We start from the raw sequence: 19,925 nt of genomic DNA, 5'->3' as shown, positions 1-19,925 counted from the left end.
GTGTCTATACGAGATACTTTACTGCACATTAGACTACTTTAATGTGCAATAAAGCATCACCATCTACATGTGTGCAGGATTTACTGGGCGCATCTACATGAGAGGCTTAATGTGCAGAAGACTAATTCTGCTCATTAACGCAGCTGACAAACACTGTGCTAATGCACAGTAGATTTAGTCTAATGCACATTAACATCATTTAAAAAGCGTTCATGCGTGCTAACGCAAAGTAGCGGTAGTTCTGACTGCTGGGATAGCTCACCCCTGACCCATGGAGATTTGGGACCAGCACCCACACCCCTACCAACCCTGGGTTGGCACCCAGGGGAGCCTGGAGCTCCCTCTGGCTTCTGCAGGAAGGTAGAGCAGGGCAGGAGCAACCCTGGAGTAAACTGCTCCCACTGGGAACATTTGCTCCTGATGGGCGCACTTTCACATGTGTGCGGGGCGCAGTTTATTGCCCCTGAATTTTCTGCAAAGAAGTTTCAGGTGTAGTAATTGTATATGTAGACACACCCAGTGACTATGAAGTGATAGAGTTCACGATTTTATCAACGATGTGGGCATTATCAACGATGTGGATTTTATTAACAATGTGGACATGGGTGTCAGTAGTGTACTGGCCACGTTTGCTGATGACACTAAATTTTGGGGCATAGAGTCCACACTTGAGGACAGGCTAGTGATCCAGGCCGACTTGGATAAGCTTAGTAAGTGGGCGGATACAAACCTGATGACATTCAATACTGATAAATGCAAAGTAATCCACCTTGGGGAAAAAAACCCCACAGCATGCTTATAGGCTTGGTGATGCTACACTCACTAGCACCACGGCTGAAAGAAACTTGGGGGTCATGATTGACCACAAGATGAACTTGAGCCACCAATGCGATGTCACAACTGGTAAAGCAAACAAAACTCTGGCTTGCATTCTATAGTGCTTCTCAAGTAAATCTCAGGATATCATCCTCCCGCTATACTCAGCCTTGGTGAGGCCGCAGCTGGAGTACTGCATCCAATCTCCAATATCCAGGGATGCGGATAACCTGGAGAGGGTCCAGAGAAGGGCCACTCGTATGGTTAAGGGCCTGCAGACCAAGCCCTACGAGGAGAGACTAGAGAAACTGGATCTTTTCAGCCTCTGCAAGAGGAGGTTGAGAGGCGACCTTGTGGCTGCCTATAAGTTCATCACGGGGGCACAGAAGGGAATTGGTGAGTATTTATTCACCAAGGCGCCCCCGGGGGTTACAAGAAACAATGGCCACAAGCTAGCAGAGAGCAGATTTAGATTGGACATTAGGAAGAACTTCTTCACAGTTCGAGTGGCCAAGGTCTGGAACGGGCTCCCAAGGGAGGTGGTGCTCTCCCCTACCCTGGGGGTCTTCAAAAGGAGGTTAGATGAGTATCTAGCTGGGGTCATCTAGACCCAGCACTCTTTCCTGCTTATGCAGGGGGTCGGACTCGATGATCTATTGAGGTCCCTTCTGACCCTAACATCTATGAATCTATGAATCTGGGCTCCACAATTCAAGGATATGGAGAAACTTGAGAGAGTCCAGAGGAGAGCCATGAACATGAACAGAAGGCAAGAGAAATAGGCCTTATGAAGAGGCTGAGAGCCATGGGACTCTTCAGCCTGGAAAAGTGCAGGCTCAGAGGGGACCTGGTGGCTGCCTATAAGTGCATAAGGGGTGTCCATCAGGATCTGGGGGAACATCTGTTCACCAGAGCGCCCCAAAGGATAACAGGGACTAAGAGTCATAAACTCCTCCAAGACTGTTTTAGGCTGGACATAAGGAAAAATTTCTTTCCTGTCCGAGCCCCCAAGACCTGGAATAGATTCCCTCCAGAAGTGGTGCAGGCACCTACTCTGGATTAATTCAAGAAACGTATCTTGCTGGAATCCTTTGACCCTAGCTGACTTCCTGCCTGTGGGGCAGGGGGCTGGACTTGATGATCTTCGAGGTCCCTTTCAGCCCTAATGTCCATGAAATCTAAGGGGAGGAGAGGAGGGCAGCAGATGAGACACTCGACAGCAGAAAAAGACTTTAACAAACCCAGGGAACTGGTGGGCAGAATCCCCTGGAAGGCAAGTCTGAGGGGAAAAGGAGTCCAGGAGAGCTGGCTGTACTTTAAGGAGGCTGTATTCAGAGCACAAGAGCAAGCTTTCCTCATGTGATGGAAGAATGGGAAGTATAATAGGAGACCAGCCTGACTAGACTGCAATCTGTTCAATGAGCTGAAACCTCAAAAAGCAATCCTACAAAGTGTAAACTTGGTCAGAGTACTAGGGAAGAGTATAAAAGTATTGCATGGGCATGCAGGGAGAAAAAAAATCAGGCAATTTGGAGAGGCCAAGCAGCAAGGGACATAAAAGGCAATAAAAAGGGATTCTGCAGATCAGGAACCAAGAAAGCCAAAGAGCCCAGGAACAGGGCAGATGCCTGTTAAGGCCCCTGACAGAAAGGGAAGAGGTGGGATCCAGAGGATTACAGACCAGTCTGATCTCCATACCTAGAAAGATCATGGAGCAAGTCAAGGAATGTGTTTTGAAGCAACTAGAGGAGAACAAGGTGATCAGGAACAGCCAGCATGGATCCACCAAAAAGCAAGTCATGTCTGACCTGATTCCCTTCTGTGATAAAGGGACAGGCTCTGTGGATGGGGGAAGAGCAATGGTTGTGATGTACCTTGACTTTAGCAAGGCTTTTGACACTGCCTCTCAGGCAGTAGGCATCTGTTTCGCGAAACAACAGAATCGTGCTGAGTGAGACATCAGCTTGCTGAACATCTGTAAGAGTGGCTGTAAAGCCCAATTCTTGAGTGACAGTCCCTTCTGCATTTACCACATGTGAAGCTTGTATCTAACAGTCCTGAATATGGTGCGTGGTTCTTCCTGAGGTTTCTTCTTTCCTCTGCAAGTTGGGCTTTTCTTTCCTCAAAAGCCTTCATTCCATGTTTAATGGGTTGTTTCTAAGCACTTTGCTCCTCAATAGTCTTCTCTAAGTCATTTGGCTTGATGTTTGTTGCCTTCATATCTCTCTTGCAAGCCTATTTGGAACAGAGATAAGGACGCCTACACAGCATTCTTCTTGTAAAGAGTTCTCCATTCAAGAGCTCCTGGGTATATGGCCATCATTCATTCTCTGCATATGACTAGGCCATTGAAGTCAATCCTGAGAAGGGAATGGATGCTTGCAGTGTTGGCATGTTCCAAGACTTCAGCTTGGCCACCTTTTTCCCACCGGGAAATTGCTAGGGTGAATTCAATGTAAGTAGAAGCTGTTTAGGTAGGTGTTTTTCTTGAGTATATCAGCCAGGATTTGCTGCCGTACAAAAGAGTGTTGACACAGGCATGGTATACTTTGACCTTGGTCTTAGTAGTCAGTTTGCTGTTGTTCTACATTTGTTTGCTTAGCCTGCTCATGATACCTGATTTTTTTGCCAATACGGGTATTCTGTTCAGCCTCAAGTGACAGATTGTTGATAACAGTGGAGCTGAGGTATGTAAATTTACTTACAACATTCAATACATTTTCACCTATTGTGATCACTGATGGTGAATCAATGTTCTGTCCCGTAACATTGGTCTTTATGATGCTGATTGTAAGACCAAATTCTTGGCAGGCGTGAGTGAAGTGACTGATGAGGCTTTGAAGATTGCTTTCTGTGTGGTCTATCTGTGCAGCATCATCAGCAAATAGCAGTTCACAAATCAAAATTTTTTCCCTCCAGAAGTTTTTGCCTCTTGGGACAGTCTCATTAACAAGCTAAGGGAATACAGAGTAGATGAAAGTACTGTAAAGTGGATACCTAACTGGTTGGATCATCATGCTCAATGAGTAGTTTGGCTCAATGTCTAATTGGAAGGTGGCATCAAGTGGGGCTCCCTAGGGGTCTGGTATTGTTCAACATCTCGATTTATGATTATGATAATGGGATTGAGTGCACGCTTAGTAAATTTGTGGATGACACCAAGTTGGGTGGAATTGCGGACACTCTGGACAGTAGGGCTGGGATCCAGAATTACGTGGATAGATTGGAAAATTGATGCACAATCATTAAGATGAAATTCTGCTAGGACAAGTGCAAAGTCTGACAAGTCTGAATAATTGCATGTACAAATATAGATTGGGGAACGACTGGCTAGGGTGCAGTACTGCAGAGAAGAATCGGGATTCTTAGTATACCGGGGGTGTCAAACTCATCAGGTATTCTGGGCAGGATGAGTGGTGCTGGGCTAGTTCTTTTGCTGGATCGGGCCCACAGGCTGGCCTTGTGTGCTGGATCCAGTGTGTGAGGCCAGTTCCACATGGTGCTGTGGGCATTGTGCACCCCTGACTGACCCTAAACGCAGTTGGCAGCATGTGCCCTGGACCAGCCCTGAGTGCAGCTGGCAACCTGCGTTCCAGCTTGGCCCCGGAGCACAGCGTGTGCCCTGGACTGATCTGGAGCATAGCTGGCAGCATGCGCCTGGGATCAGCCCGGAGCACAAGATACACCCAGAACCCCAAGAGCCACCTGCAGTGTGCACCAGCCCAGCCCTATGCTCTCTGTGCAGAGTGCAGGGCCAGTCTAGCACATGCTACAGTGGTGTGTGGGTACAATTCAAGACCTATGGACAGCACTGGCAGCCAGTAGATAAGGCCCTGATTTCAGCCAATGGAGCCCTATCTTTGATACCCCTGCGGTAGTTTGTGAGATGAATATGAGCCAAAAGCATGCTCTTTTTCCAGAAAAAGCAAATAGCATTCTCGGTTGTATTAACAGAAATGTCTCTTGTAAATCAAGAGAAGTGATTCTTCCATTATATTCAGCACTGGTGAGGCCTCACCTGGAGTACTGTGTCCAATTTTGATCCCCATGCTTCAAGAAAGATGTGGATAGATTGGAAAGAGTTCAGTGGAGAGCAGAAAAAATTATTAGAGGCCTGGGAAGCATAACTTATAAGGAAAGGTTGAAAGAACTAATGTTATTTAGTTTGAAGAAGAGAAGACTGAGAGAGGATTTGATAACAGTCTTCAAATACTTGAAGGGTGATTATAGAGAGGATGGAGATAGGCTGTTTTCTGTTGCCATAGGGGACAGGACTAAGAGCAATGGCTTCAAGCTGCAGCAGAGGAAATTTAGATTGGAGATTAAGAGGAGCTTTGAGTATGAGGGTGGTCAAGCATTGGAACAGGTTTCCTAAAAAAATTTGTGGACTTTTCATCCCTAGGAATTTTTTAAAAGCAAATTGTACAGACACTTGGCTAGTCAGGGATGATCCTGCTTTGAGTGGGGGCTAGACTGGGTGACCTTGTGAGATCCCTTCCAGCCCTACTTTCCTGTGATCCTATATGAAAGATAGCCAGACTGCTTTCAGCCAGTCAGGCTCTGCACTGTTCATATGCTGATTTGTATTTTAAGAAGTTGTAATAAAAGGTATTATTCTTTCACTTATGCAGCTGTCCTGATTATCTGCACAGGCAGACAGATTGTATAATTTAAACAGAACTCATTGCAGTAAGTGGGCTAAATCTACTGTTGTGTCATCAGTTTAGATCTGGAGTAACTGCTTGTTTCAGATATAAAAACATGCATTTTTTAGTAAAATTTAAACTAACTTTGTATCAAAACAATGGGCTTATTGAAACCAGTGTTTTGTGTAGCTGATACCATCCTTAGTTAGCATTTTGTTGATATTCGTCTAATATGAAAAACACTATTAAAAATAATCCTTCCTTCACGTAAAATATAAATAAAGATTTGCTGATTAGTATCCCTGAATGTTTGAGACATGCATCTCATCAATACTCCTCAATGATGACAAATGCAAACCTCTTATCATGAAGAGACACCTGTTCTGTGGTGTGTACTCTTGGAATGTATTCTTGATTTATAACCTTTTTTGATGAATTAAATCTCATAATCAGACACTTTTGAAAGAGTAGGAATCATGAGAATTATCAGGACATTAGCAGTGGGACTCAACAGCCTTACCCCAGGGTTGGGCATAGGTTTTTTGCGCTTACTTGGCACCACCTTATTGTGTTGCCTTTCACGACTCGGTCCTACCAGCACTCTTTAGCAATACCACATCAAGGTGCTTTTCAACTGCTCTCATCTTTCAGAGTTTCAAAACTCAGTATTTCTCCTTATTTAGTAAAGCAAGAATATGCCAAAAAAATAAACCTGAAGTAAAACATCTTCTGCCCACCGTAGCTTAAATTTCTAGCCCTGGACATGTGATCTGGCTCCTCATTCTTCATGCAGAACAATGACCCCCCCGGGGATAATACCTTTAGCCTTGCCCATGTTACTCAGTGCCCATGTCAGACACTAGCTTTTGCCTAGCACAGCCAGTTCTCTCAAATGAGTCTCTTTTACACACAGGCCTCTTTCCATTTAAAAGAACAAAGTCCTTTGCAGGGGTGCCTGCTGACATAATTACTTGCATCTTCCTACAGCCATGGGGACTAATTGAGCTCTTTGGCTTCTGCTAACCCCTTCTCTGCCAGTGTAGGATTTATGCATGCCATCACAGAGCCATTTACAATTTGCTTGTTTTATTCTGTTGCTCTATCAGTTTTTCATTAAAAAAAGCATTGCTACTATAGCAACTGCTGCTTCACACGAGACCTGCTACATAATGCTTTGTTACAGGAAATATACATGTATGCCATGCGGGCTTCAATACTTTTTACAGTTTATTTTGCACTCTCTTAATGCTAATCTTAAACAAGTTTTCTTCTCTAATGATCAACAATCCACTGAAGAGGTCAAAGAAGGCAGAGTCTTGTAAAAGGAGCAAGGGTTGTTTTATCATTTTTACTTACTGAGCTCTGTCGAAACATATTTTGGTCATTTCCATCTTTTAGGATCAGGAATCCTATATACCTTTGCTTCAGTGAATCTGGCTAGGAAGGCTGGAATATATATTTAAAGGAGCTAGAATCAGTGAACCCCATATATACCTCTTAACCCTTCTCTTCCCCTTCCTCCCAAAACCCCCCAAAACATGTAGTGTATTGTCCAAGGAAATCTGTTATGACAATAAAAGTATCTGCTGCATGTAGCCTTTGTAGAAATAACATCCTTTGAAGAAAAATGATAAAGAAGGAAAGAGAAATATCTTCCTCTCCACCTGCACACTTAGGTGGATTTACTAAAACAGGTGTGGCACATGGCAGAGGTGGGGGAAAAGTGCCTGGGGCTCTGTGGTTGGTAGGAAGGTGGGCAGGGACAAGCCTGCTTCAGTCAGGCAGGAATACAAGTTTCTTTTTTCAGCACCTGCTCCTTGTTTGCCTCCCAACCATGCCCTGCTGGCCAAGGGAGCAGCTCTGGGGCTCTTTCTGCATCTGTGTCAGCTGGGGAAAGAGGCAACAGTGGGTAGGTTCCTCCTTCCAGCACCTGCTCCCCAGCTAGTGGGGAGCATTTTGGGAGGTTGTGGCAGGTTGCTGGTGCAGAAGGAGGCAACCCACCCACCCACCACTGCCACTCTCCACAGCCAAGCCCAGCACCCCTCAGTGTTACTGCCTGGAGCCCACCTGCTGGAGTGGGTAAGGTGCAGCTGTGGGGCTCTTCCCATGCCTGGGTTAGGTGAGGACAGTGGTGGTAGGGACTGGGTCCTCCCCACTTCCTGTCCCACCTGCTGGCCCAGGGGCCAGGGACAGCAGTGACAGAAGTGGGGTGTTATCACACCACCATGCCCCCTTGGATCTGCCTCTGCCTGCGCATCATACAACTAGCTATTTCCAAGTTATACCAGTAGGCATTGTGTCTTATTCTTCCTAAATCGTATCAACATTTTTGCAGAACCTTCGCTGAGATCAAAATTTATGCAACAACATCAGATTCATAAAGTTTGGGAACTTCAGTATTACTTTTACTTTTGGTAATTTCCATGCCATTCAGCCCTGTAGCTTTTCTAAAGGTTATGAAGACTTGGTGCAATGGTTAACAATTACGGGTTTTTTATGGGGGGGGAATACCTGTTTATAAAGCATACTGACTTATTTTATGTAGTCCACCCTTATAGTTATCAGGTGGTAATGACTTTTGTTAATTTTTAATTTGAACTGCTACCTTCCAAGAAAAAAAATCACACATCCCTTAACCAACTATCTGATTCAGCTAGCCTTTCTTACATTTTTAAATGCATTTGATTACAGAATTATAACTTTTAATTATCTCAGAAGGTAATCTAGTCATATTTGACAAGGAAGTGACTAGGATAATGACTTGCATTTGGGTTTATTTATTCATTGCTCAAAATAAAGGGAGAGGAGTTCTAATTGTGTGGCAACGCCTACAGAAGCTAATATCAGGTAGAGATTCTCAGTGCCTAGGCCTCAAAAGTAAGCGGGGTCAGAAAAGGGTGTACTGTAATAGCATTTATTGTAAACTTTCTTTTCAGTAGTTTTTTTGGGCACGTCCCTACGAGTGGGAACATGTGTTTTCCCAAGGACAAGTAGCAGTGGCACACCTCGTGCCACTTCTACTTTTCCCCCGGGAATGCCTGTGCCACATGCGCTCCAGCGTGTGGCAGGTTACTCCGCGTGGGGTAGGAGGAGGCTGTGGCCTAGGGCCTGGGTCTTTGGGGAGCTGCAGCTCTGGTGCTCCTTCAGCAGGGAGCCTGGCCCCCAGCCAGAGCGTGGCTGTGGCTAGCCTGGCTCCGGTTTTGAGCAGTATGTGCTGCTGCCACGTGCACCACCCTGCTTTTTTAAATTTTTTTTTTTTGGCATGGGTTTTTTTTGACCCCGGGATCTCCTGGGGTCAAGAAAACCCCCTGTGCTGCAAAGTAGTTGCACAGGGAAAGCCTGCATGAGATGTTTGTGGCACCATGCTCATCTGGATGTAGCCTTTAAGTTTAAGACAGCCACAATACACTTGCTGAAATTGTTTTTGTGCCATGTGTTTTGAGAGTTTGCTACAATATCATGCAGCTTATTTTGCATTTTTCCACTACTGTATTTCTGTTCTGAAAACACTACATTCATTTGATTTAAGGTCAGGTTGAATGTGACATTTTTGTGTAGCCAGATGTTCCTAAAATGTGGAAGTAGCTGAAACAAACGGTTGAGCTGGCTGGAAGTTTAGCTGTACAGCTAAATCCTATGAGGAAATATATGTAGACTTGGCAAGATTCTCCTTTCTGGTCAGATTCATTAATTTAGGTAATTGCATAGTGACTCATTTACTTAATCTTTCTGGGGGAGGGATGATGCCTGAGCACTTACCTGGGTTGCGAAGTGCCGTATGTTCAATTTGACAAAGAGAACCATCTGTATTGTGCCTGCCACAGACCACAAAGTGACTATCTGTACTTTTATCTCAATTTTTCTCTTGGGTCTGAACTAGAGTAACATGTGTCAGTTTGCCTAAATTTGTCCTCAGCCTAGTTCCCAGTGGGAAGTTTGTTATAACGTGTTTGAAGCTCAAAATTCTACATATGAAGGACCCTGAAGGTGGTTACAAAGAATTTGAGTTTGGTAGGTGGATAACCGTGTTCATAATGAAGAAGTTATATGCATCAGCCTCATGTTGTAGAAAACCAGATAGAATGCATTGCATTTCTTCAACCAAAATTAGATATTTTTTGTTTTGGTAGCTAGTGTTGCAATGATGGGAAGATGATTTAATGTGCCAGTTAAAAACAGAGGCAGAATGCTTTCTGGATTAGAATGTGCCAACCTATTTCAAAAACAATTTTACAGTTGCACTTTTGTTTTTTCAAAAGCTTTTTTTGTGTTTATTATTAATAAGATTAATGCCACCTAGCTCTTAGAGTTGTTTGCGCAGGAGATCCCAAAATGATTTGCAAAGGAGGCAAGTACAATTGGATATAGGCAGAATTAATAATTGTATCAATACTAATATATAATAATGGTATCAATATTGCAGGATACTTGTATAGACTTTTACAAAGCAACTATGTCTGCATGATTCTGTAGTGATGCTGGTATAGCAAAACTGCTCCAGCTTGAATTTTGCTTCATTCAGGATTAAAATTAAGGTGATTTAGCTCACTTCTATCACTACAGGATCATGAAGACAGATGAAAACAGCTGATGTTGCAGCAACTCCCTTCACTCTGCCTTGTTTAAAGTAGCTAAAATGTATGTTTGCCTGTATTCGTTATTTCCATTTTACAGGTAGGAAGCCTGAGTGCAGTGACTTGCCTGATATCTGGCTGGCCAATGTCAGAGTTGGGAAAAGGACCCTGGCCTCTTTAGTGTGCCGGTCCTCTACCCTGGTAACAAGTCTATACTGCTTCCAAACACCTCAGTGGCCTGTCAGGTGTTCAGGTGGGAAATTTTATGCGTAGGAGCAACCAACGGACCTGGCTGAATGATTAATTAGTAAAGGCAGAAGGTGTGTCTGGTGTTATGGCTGGGTCTCAAAGTCTGTAAGCTTTTGCCTACACTACTTGCACTAGGTGACTGTTTTCCGGTCTTTAATTCATAGGAAACCTATTAGAATATTCCATGGTCCACAACAGTCTGTTTTATGGATTTGGAGGGAGAATTGTCGGGTTTTTTTTTTTGGCATTTGAGCTCATTCCCTTTGCAGAGCCATTTGACCCAAACTAGAGAATTCACCTTGAACAAAATCAGTTTGAAGAGAGACAAGGCAGGCAATGTTCATGGGAGGAAGTAACAACTGGAGCTGAAGTGAATTTGTCTATTATCACCACATCTGGGCAGAGCACTGCAGAAGGACTTGTTTGACCTTGCAGAGCAGGTGGGACTAACATGCAACATGGGGGGGAACATTTCTTTTCTGCTGAGCACAGTGTAGGAAAAGGGCAGATATGGAGCAGCAGCAGCAACTCTGTTTTCCTCGCTCTAATCAAAGCTCTAATCTGTAATAAAAATGCCCTCATTTTGTTCATAAATTTGAATGGGATGGAATGCCTCTGCCTCTGTGAGTTGTTATTCAGAGATGGACTCCTTCAGGGCTCAGCACTTTATGTTATCCTTCCCACCTCTTTATGCTCTTTCCACCTCTGATTGTCTGTTTTGGTTTTGTGTTCAGGAAGTCTGGTTACTAAGTAAGTGCAGTGGAGCTTTTCCTGGCAAATTGTTTCCTTATTTTTATATGTCTGCTTTAACTGAGAATGATGCAGCCAGGTTTGTCTTCTCCCTAATGCACTATGACCATTGCCTCTAGCTGCTAACTCCATGGAGTCTAAAGTTTGTCACATCTGGCAGCCGGTTTCTTGTCTACCTTATTCAGAGATTAGCTATATTTGTTGAGGAGGCAGCTGCCTCTAGAAACGCTGCTGTTTTTAAAAACTACCTACCTCAATGTATAGCATAGCCCCTAGAAGCCATTTAGCCCTGTCCCAGGTATGGCAATTTGCCTCAAATGAATCAGAGCCAATTTTCTCACATTTTCAATGTCTTCCCTTGAAATGCACATTTGTACACAGCTGCCATGCTGTAGTTTGCTCCAGGTAAATGCCTCATTCTTAGTTTCTCCATTTACCAATCCTAGGAAGTGGCCTCTTAGAAGTTCCTGTTTTGGATTTGCTGGGTTTCCATTTTATCCAGCAGCACTTTCAAAAGCAAGGTCACAAGCTCCCTGAGAATGAAGTGCAGTAGGAACTTTGGTTATCATGCTTTCCTTCCAGTTTATCTTGCATCTGAGCTGAAGTGTTTTTCATCTTCCCCATGATGTTTTGTGATCTAGCCATGCTTCATAGATTTCATAGACATTAGGGCTGGAAGGGACCTCGGAAGATCATTGAGTCCAGTCCCTTGCCCCAGGGGCAGGAAGTCAGCTGGGGTCAGATCACCCTGGCAAGATAAGTGTCCAAACATTTCTTAAAATAGTCCAGAGCAGGTGCTTGCACCACTTCTGGAGGGAGTCTATTCCAGGCCTAAAGAAGTTTTTCCTTATGTCCAGCCTAAAGCAGTCTTGGAGGAGTTTATGACTGTTGGACCTTGTCATCCCAAAGGGTGCTCTGGTGAACAGGCGCTCCCCCAGATCCTGATGCACACCCCTTATATACTTATGAGCTGCCACCAGGTCATCCCTGAGCCTGCGCTTTTCCAGGCTGAAGAGTCTCATGACTCTCAGCCTCTCTTCATAAGGCCTGTTCTCTTGCCTTCTGATCATGTGCGTGTCGTCTAGTCAAGAAGGTTTGGTCAGGACTCCTTTTAGAACTTGCTAACAGGTCAGAGGCGTCAGTATTCAGTATAATACACTCACTGTTTCATTCGATGAAAGTACATGTTCTCTGACGCTCCCAATATCAACTAACCAGGGAAGCATGAGACTGGGACTAGGAATCTATGTAGATCTGCCACATAGCAGTGCAGAGTACATCTGTAGTACAACATCATGCTCTTTAAAAGATGGCATGGCAGGTGATCAGCAGCAACGTAATGTAGACATAGTGGCTGCATCCAGATGAGCATGAACGCTTAGTTCCCCAGGGACAAGTAACAGCGGCGCACCTTGGGCTGCAGCTTCTTGTTCCCAGGGAATACCCATACCACACATGCTTTGGTGCATTGCAAGTTACTCTGGGGGTGGTAGAGGAGGCTGGGGCCAGTACTGTGCTGGCCCCAGCAGCCTGACCAGGGGTTCTGGGGGGCCTCCCAGGGCTGCAGCAGCGGTGATCCTGCTGGGCGGAGCCTGGCTGGCAGTGGAGTACAGCTTCGGGAAGCCTGGCTCCGCTTCTCAGCGGTGTGTACTGCCCGTGCATGCATTAATTACAGAGACTAAAATGTAGATGAGAATAATTCAAGATAGTATACGTCAAAGTACATCAAAGGTTAGTTTTCAAAACACTGAATCAAGCATTAATTCTTAAGACTTGTAAAATATCCAGGCATCAAAAAAACATGGGGGGAAAAACCCAGAACAGTGTGCACACAGGCAGCACACTCTTGCAGTGTGGAGAACATCTGACTGTGTGGTATGTGGCACTGCAGACACATTCATGGTGTGCATACTGCACGGCTGTGCTTGTCTGGACGTGCCCACTGGGTGCATCTACATGTGCAATTACCATGCAGAATTAAACACAGTTTGTGCTGGGTGCAGTGTGCACCCAGGACTGCAGCACATAGAGCTGAAGCAGAGCAGCTCTTGGCTGGCAGGAAGCTTGTGGGGTCAGCCTGCCAGCCTGGGGCTGCTCTGCCCCAGCTCAGAGTGCTGTGGAGGGGCTGGCTGGGGCACGAGGGTGCTCCAGTGTAGGGCTAGCTGGCAGGCAGCCTCTGCACTGTAGCACCCTCATGCCTCAGCCAGCCCTGGTCACCATCTATACGTGCGGTTCGGCACACTAAAAGACTCTGCTGTAGGATAGTATTATCCTACAGTAGATTTAATTAATTTGCTGTGCCCTAATATGGGCGCATGTGTAGACAGTGACATTTTACTGCAGAGCTAATTTGTCAACTGCAGTAAATTGCATGTGTAGATGCACCCACTGTATATAAATACAATGGCATTAATTACAGAGACTAAAATGCAGTTGAGAATAATTCAAGATAGTCTACATCAAAGGTAAATTTTCAAAACACTGGATTCTAATTCTAATGTTCAAAACACTGGATCAAGCATTAATTAAGACTTATAAAATATCTGTGTACTACAAGCTACATAAAGGCATTAGCCTTACTCTTGAGTTTGGGATTGTACTAGGAATAGGAGTAGGAGGCATTGTCCTGAGGTGCAATTCCTCTGGAATACAGGCAACCCCTGCTTAATGCTGTTTCGTTTAGCACTATTTTGCTATAACGCTTATTTTAAATTGATACCTGGTTTCACTTAGCGCTCAGCAAGTTTCATTATGATGCTCGCGGTTGCCATCTTGGGTCATTAAAAACAATTGTGGTTGCCATCTTGGGTCATCAAATACTTTTGGTTTTGCTTAATGCTCGTTTCACTTAACGCTTGTTTTTTCAGGAACCAATTAAGAGTGCTAAGCAGGGGTAGCGTGTATCCCTTTTCCCTTGAAGGGAGGGAGTGTGGTACATCAGGTCTTTGAGACAGATTTCCTAAGTTTGTTGGCCAACACATGGAGAGGGAGCCAGAGCTGCCTCTGCTCCTCACTTTGAGCCCAGTTGTTTCCTTGTAGGAGTATTAAGGATACAGTTCCTGTTCTTACTTTTGAGCCTTTACCCAGGAGGTTTGTCCTAGTCATCCTCATAGGACTTGCTTCTTTACTTCCTCTTGCTCCCTTTCAAGGTACAAAGTCTAGCCTTTTATTTTTAGCTATGGATTATTGATCTTAGAGGAAATAATATGTGCTGCTCAGCTCTGTAGGGTATAGTAACCCTAAATATTTAGTCATGTTATATACAAAGCAAAAATACATAAATGCATCAGAGTTGTTGTTTATGGTTAGTAATTCAGCCTAAAACAAAATAACCTCTAGTTGCAAATACTAATAGTTTCTGAGCAGAAATAATAGCATGCAACATTTATAAACATCAATCTTTGGGGTTTTTTGAGTGATGATAATGGAAGAATAGATGTAAATTCTAGTGTTTTGTCTTCCTTAGCTTCTGTACCCTGGAAAGAGAACCATATTTCTTTCCAGGGTAGGAACTTAGATGCCAAAGGTTAGCCTGGATATATTTTTTTTAATCCAGGATTTATAAACTTTAGAAAATATGGGTATATAATGGAACAACTGACAGATCCTTTAGTTGTGGTGTCATTAATACATTGCTATAATTTGTTACCTTGACTAAGGTGTTTTGGCTTAAGAGGTAGAATACATTTTTGTATGAAAAGGTCAGTTTTAATTAATAAGCTGTTTTCATCATTCAGGGCCAATATGAATTGCTTGTAACATTTGTGTGAAATAGTTTTCAATATAAAAATAAAACAAATTGAGCTTTATGTCACATTCATCATCCCCATAACCCATTTAAATGTCAAAAAATCAGTACAGACCAAAAGTCTATTTCTAGAAGCCTCTGTAGGCCTATTTATCAGAGTGAAATAAGATATTATCATCACATTATTTCATCATGTGCTGTCTGCATTTAAAGATATACATATTTCTTTTAGTTTTCTCTGACATAAAAAATAATTTTTCTGTTGTTAAATATTTGTTGTCCAAACAGCAGCAGCGCTGCTTAAAAAAAATTGAGGCGGTGTGAAGAGAATGACCTAGTCATTATATTAGCATAGAAATGATTTATTTCTTTCATTAGAAGATATAACAAACATTTTCTTGTTTTCTTTCTTTTTTATTCCTGCAGATGAAAAATACCATTTTGTTTTCCCACCACTGTGTTTGGAAACCGGTAGCATGGCTAGGGGTGGGCGAGCAGGGCACTAGCCCTGGGCGCTCATTTCAAGTGGGTTGCAGAAGGGTGGCCCAGGGGGGATCCTGCACAGCTCTGGCAGCAGGAACAGCTGCTGCTATGCAGGGAGCTGATGTAGCTGGCTCTGATGGGAGGGGAGACTGTTGTGGCAGCAGCAGCTGGGAGCTTTTGAGTCCCTGGGAAGACTTTCCCCTACTCAGCACCCTCCCACCCACACTCCAGCTTTTGGTGCGACCACTCCTCCCTTCCCACCTCGGCACCACCTGCCCTGCTCGGAGCACCAAAATTCCCAGTTGTGCTTCGATTAGAAGCAAACATGTTGCATGCCGCAATAGGAATGCCTAAAGCAGCACAATTTAATGTTGTGCCAATGTGTTCAATACTTGCATCAAAGAAAAACTGTCGTCAAAATTTGCTTACGGCGAGATTGTTTCGATACTAACTGTCCCGTATTGATTTTGTTGCGAAAAAGCAAAAAAACAGTACTTCATCCTTGATGTTCATTGGTTTATTTCAGTATTCTGTTCTTTTTTCCCTTTTAAGGGACAAAATCAAGAAAATAAATTGCAGAAGAATGTGGGAATTAAAATGCACAAAAGTCAGAATTTTCGGTTATATCTTTCCCAGAAGTCAAATCTGCATATAGCATTTTTTATAATTTTATATGCTTTTAAAAATGTTTTGGTTGATGCAAAATAATTCAAAATGGAATGAATAAATCTAACAGCATAAAACCTTTTTTTCCCCTTTTATACGCAATAACATTATTTAAATAGTAAGGGAATAAATACAAGGGATTTGGGGGATACAATACATATGGGATTTCAGTAGATGACAGGAAATTGAAGAACTAGGTTTTGTTGTAAATAAGCATTCTAAATTACATAGTCTCACAAGTTTATAAATAGGGTAAAGCAAAATAAAATTTACAGGAGAGTGCATAAGAGAAGAAGCAAGAAAGGGAAAAATGGTAGAAAAAAAGGAAAAAGCATAAAATCTCCCATCTATTAAGCATGAAACAGTAGAATACTATTGTCCAAATGTCTCTACAAATTTAGGGAAACATTATGTAGAGGAACAAGGACCATTTAACAGTATCACTAATAGAGTTCTTAATGAGATTTTTGATATATTTAATGTAAAATTAACTTAAATATAGATGAACTGCAGGTAGTTAAAAAACGTAAAATCAAATATGCTTGGATGACAGATTTCTTTAGGAGCGCTGGCAGTTAACTTCCGGAGAGCCCAATACTAAAAGGGTCCAGAGTGTCCATTAAGGTTGACAGGAATAATGTAAGAAAGGATGTATAATGTTAACCTCAAAGTCAAACAAGTTCACAATATGTTGTCTCATTGAAGGAAGATGATCTCTTATAGAAAAAATGGCAGACTAGTGACAAGAAAACCTAGCCACTTTTCACCTGCTCCTGGGTTGAGGGTGGAAGAGAAGGAAAGGCAAGAAGCTTTTGGCTTTTGATAGATTATCAATGACTTCACAGGTATAGATACACGTAAGTAACTTATGTAGTATGGCGGAGCACCTTTGGGATGCTCACCGCATGGCAGGGGCTGCAGTAGGCTGGGACAAAGCCAGCAGGGAAGGCAGCCAAGTGAAGCCCCCCTGAATGTCATTCAAAGGGGGGAGGTGTGTGGCAGAGCACCTTTGGGGGGTGCTCACCATTTGAGGGCTCTCACAGGCTCTGAGGGGAGTCTGGTTTGGAGGAGTAGCAGGGAAAACCTTCCCCAGGCACCATTTTAAGGGGGAAGGTGTGTGACAGGGCACTGTTGGTGCCTGCCACTTTAAGACTGGAGCCAAGCAGCCAGCAGGTGCTTGATTGCGGTGGCCATTTTAGATCTCTGGCCGCCCATTTAAACAGGGCAGTTCGCTGCTGGCAGGGCAGGCAGCAACATCGCCTGGCTGCAAGGCTTCATGTATCATTCCTGGAGGTAAGGGAGGAGGTATAGAGGATGGTTTGGAGGCTTATAGTCCTGGGCATGATCTAAAACTGCACCCTGCTGGGAGTGGGTGGGCTGGTGGGCCGCTCAGTGGTGCGGGAGCCCCCAGGAAATGCCAGGCCAGTTATCACCCCCGTGAAAGGCAGGTAAGGGTGCCTTAACCCTAGCCCTCACCTTCGGGAGGGTCACGTAACACTGGAGATAGTTGGGGCCAGGCGTGGCTACGGCCACCTGAGTCCTGTGGGGTTCAACACCCTGAGGAGGGAGAGTGGGGGCTAGGCACGGCTGAAGCCACCTGAGTCCTGTGGGGTGCAAGACCCTGAGGAAAGGAAGCTGGGGCCAGGCACGGCTACGGCCACCTGAGCCCACCGGGGAGGGAAGCCCTGTGGCCCCAAGTGAGGTGGCGGTGTGCAGTAGGGGGCAGAGACGAGGAACCCCAGTGAAGGGGTGGTGGGAAACCAGAGTGCTGAGAGCCCAGTAGATTTATATATATATATATATAACTCTCTCTCTCTCTCTCTCTCTCTCTATATATATATATATATCTATATATATATATATATATATATATATATCTATATCTATATATATATAGATATAGATATATATATATATAGCACAATGACATGCTTGGGGTTGAGTGAGAGTCCCTGTGAGACCCTGGAGCACCAGTCGTGTGAGTTACCCCAGCTCCCACAACTGGGTGGGTTAACCCTTAGTAGGGCCGGAAGGCGGACCCAGGAGAGAGAGTAGGGCTAGAGGCTCAGGGGTCTAATGTAGAGTACCCTCGACTGGTCAGTGCTGGGGCCAGGACCAGAATGGCCAGGGCCCACCGTGAGGGACGCCCAGAGCTGAGGGCCTGGGGTCCTGACTGGCTTTGGAGGTGAGGCCAGGGCCTGTGTGGCCAGAGGTCCTGGGGGGGACCATGCCTGAGAGGGGAAATGGTTTCAGGGAGCTAGGTAGCTTGAATGAAGCGGAGTAAGCTTCCTGAGTGGAGGGATCCAGTTGGGGGCCCGGAGTGGAGGATTCTGGGGCCCAGTGTGGGGCTGGTGAGATTAACATCTGTGGATGCCATCTGTGAGGCTTGGGCTGCGGTGTAGGGGAGAATCGGAGCTGCAGATAGCGCCCCCCGGCATCGGGGCAAGAATGGGCAGCCTCCTGCCTTAATTAACTTCGTAATTAATTAAGAACAAGGCATGGCACGTGAGTCAGGTAGGTGGCGTGCCCAAAGGCAAGTGGGAAAACTAGCACTGTGGCTAGTCGGGGAGCCTCATTGCCACACTCGTTGCCACACCTAAGGATAGATGATCATAACTTGTCCAGGAACATGTAGCTATAATAAAAAAACCAACACCATGGCTTAGAAACCAGCTTGTTTCAGTAGGTTATTTTTCTTATGCCTTTCCCAGTTGCTGCCACATGCAGTTTCACCTCTTTACATATTAATTTCACTGTAAAAAGTGGTACCACAAAGTTGTTCTCTTAATGGTATTCATAGAAACTCAAAGCTTTTCTACAGTGAATTCTTCCACCTTACAGTGCAGTAAGCTATGGTCTGAATCTACGGCAAGTACTAAATAAATGCGCAGTAATCTGAGTTACTGCGCAGTAATAGCGGCAAATGGCTTTGTGGTGATGCTTCTGTGCATTAGCTTAATACTACTGTGCAGAAGTGTCATGTCACAGTTTTTGTTACGTGACATTATTGTGCAGTAGTATCCGGCTGCTGTGCAGTTAGCATCTCATGTAGATGTGCTCAGGGAGGACTTGGTTTCTGAGGCTGCCTGGAAGTTGCACTGAAACATGTGTACCTGACAGTACCAGTGTGTGGACTTCATGGGCTAGAAAGGAGGTGGGGGGGCCGAGGGGAGAATTTGGGGAGCAGCATGCATTAATAGTTTTTTAGTTTCTTTGAACAGAAGTTTAAATCTACTTTCTGGTGGGGCCTGTTAATATTAGGAACTTTAATAAATGATATTATTAAGTAGCAAATATTTTGTGTATCTGTGTTCTGTCTTTTAAAGCATAGTTCACATGTAATTATGTGTGTGCATATTCACAGTTATTGAACATGCAAAAGCTACAGGGCAAGGGGGATCCCTCAATCTGTTTTAATAGTTTTGTTTTCTGTTTAATTCTGGCATTTTTTTTTTTTATTGCAACAGGTAGTGACATAGGAAGTGATGATATCATAGCAGGGAATGTAAGCAAATATGCTGTTCTTCCACCTGGTTACTGTGGACAACCTAAAAAAGGACATCTTATATTTGATGCTTGTTTTGAAAGTGGTAAGTACCTTCAGTGTTTTGTATATAATGCACTAACCTTTACAATATTACTCTGCCTTTGCCTAAAAAATACATTTTCTCCTAATTAAAAAAAAATATATTTAATGCTTCTTAATTTGCTGATGTGTATATTTTAATTGACTTCAATAAGGCTGTTCACTGAAGTCAATGAAGACTACTCATGTTAATGAGATTTCAGTGGATCTGAAGTCTGTTGTAATTGGTGGAAAGCCTCCCACTGGTTTCAGCAACTTGACATCAGGTTCATGATCAGTAGGATTTCACCCAAATCTTTAAATTAATGCTTTGGTACGAAACAGTTTAGGATCTCTCTCTCTCTCCTTGTCTCTCACTGGTTACCTCACATTTCAAGAAGCGACCAATCTTTAGAAGTGCCAAGTAT

At 44.0% G+C, this 19,925-nt stretch overlaps 1 protein-coding gene across 3 annotated transcripts in view; it reads left to right on the top strand.

The window, feature by feature from the left end:
• LOC102572691 (BEN domain-containing protein 5) overlaps nucleotides 1-19,925 on the top strand; it is a 1,452,508-nt gene that overhangs the window by 11,351 nt on the left and 1,421,232 nt on the right. For all 3 annotated transcript variants that reach the window (XR_009462307.1, XM_059727817.1, XM_059727816.1), the window contains exon 2: nucleotides 19,400-19,522. Coding sequence is in view for 2 of the 3 variants with exons in the window: in XM_059727817.1 (XP_059583800.1) it covers nucleotides 19,400-19,522 (123 nt within the window). In the remaining variant the exon portion in view is untranslated. The remainder of the gene's footprint in view (nucleotides 1-19,399; nucleotides 19,523-19,925) is intronic.

The sequence above is a fragment of the Alligator mississippiensis genome, chromosome 5 (assembly GCF_030867095.1).
Source record: "Alligator mississippiensis isolate rAllMis1 chromosome 5, rAllMis1, whole genome shotgun sequence".
NCBI lineage: Eukaryota > Metazoa > Chordata > Crocodylia > Alligatoridae > Alligator > Alligator mississippiensis.
The sequence above is the reverse complement of the archived record's forward strand: the minus strand, read 5'-3'. Positions and strand labels throughout refer to the sequence as shown.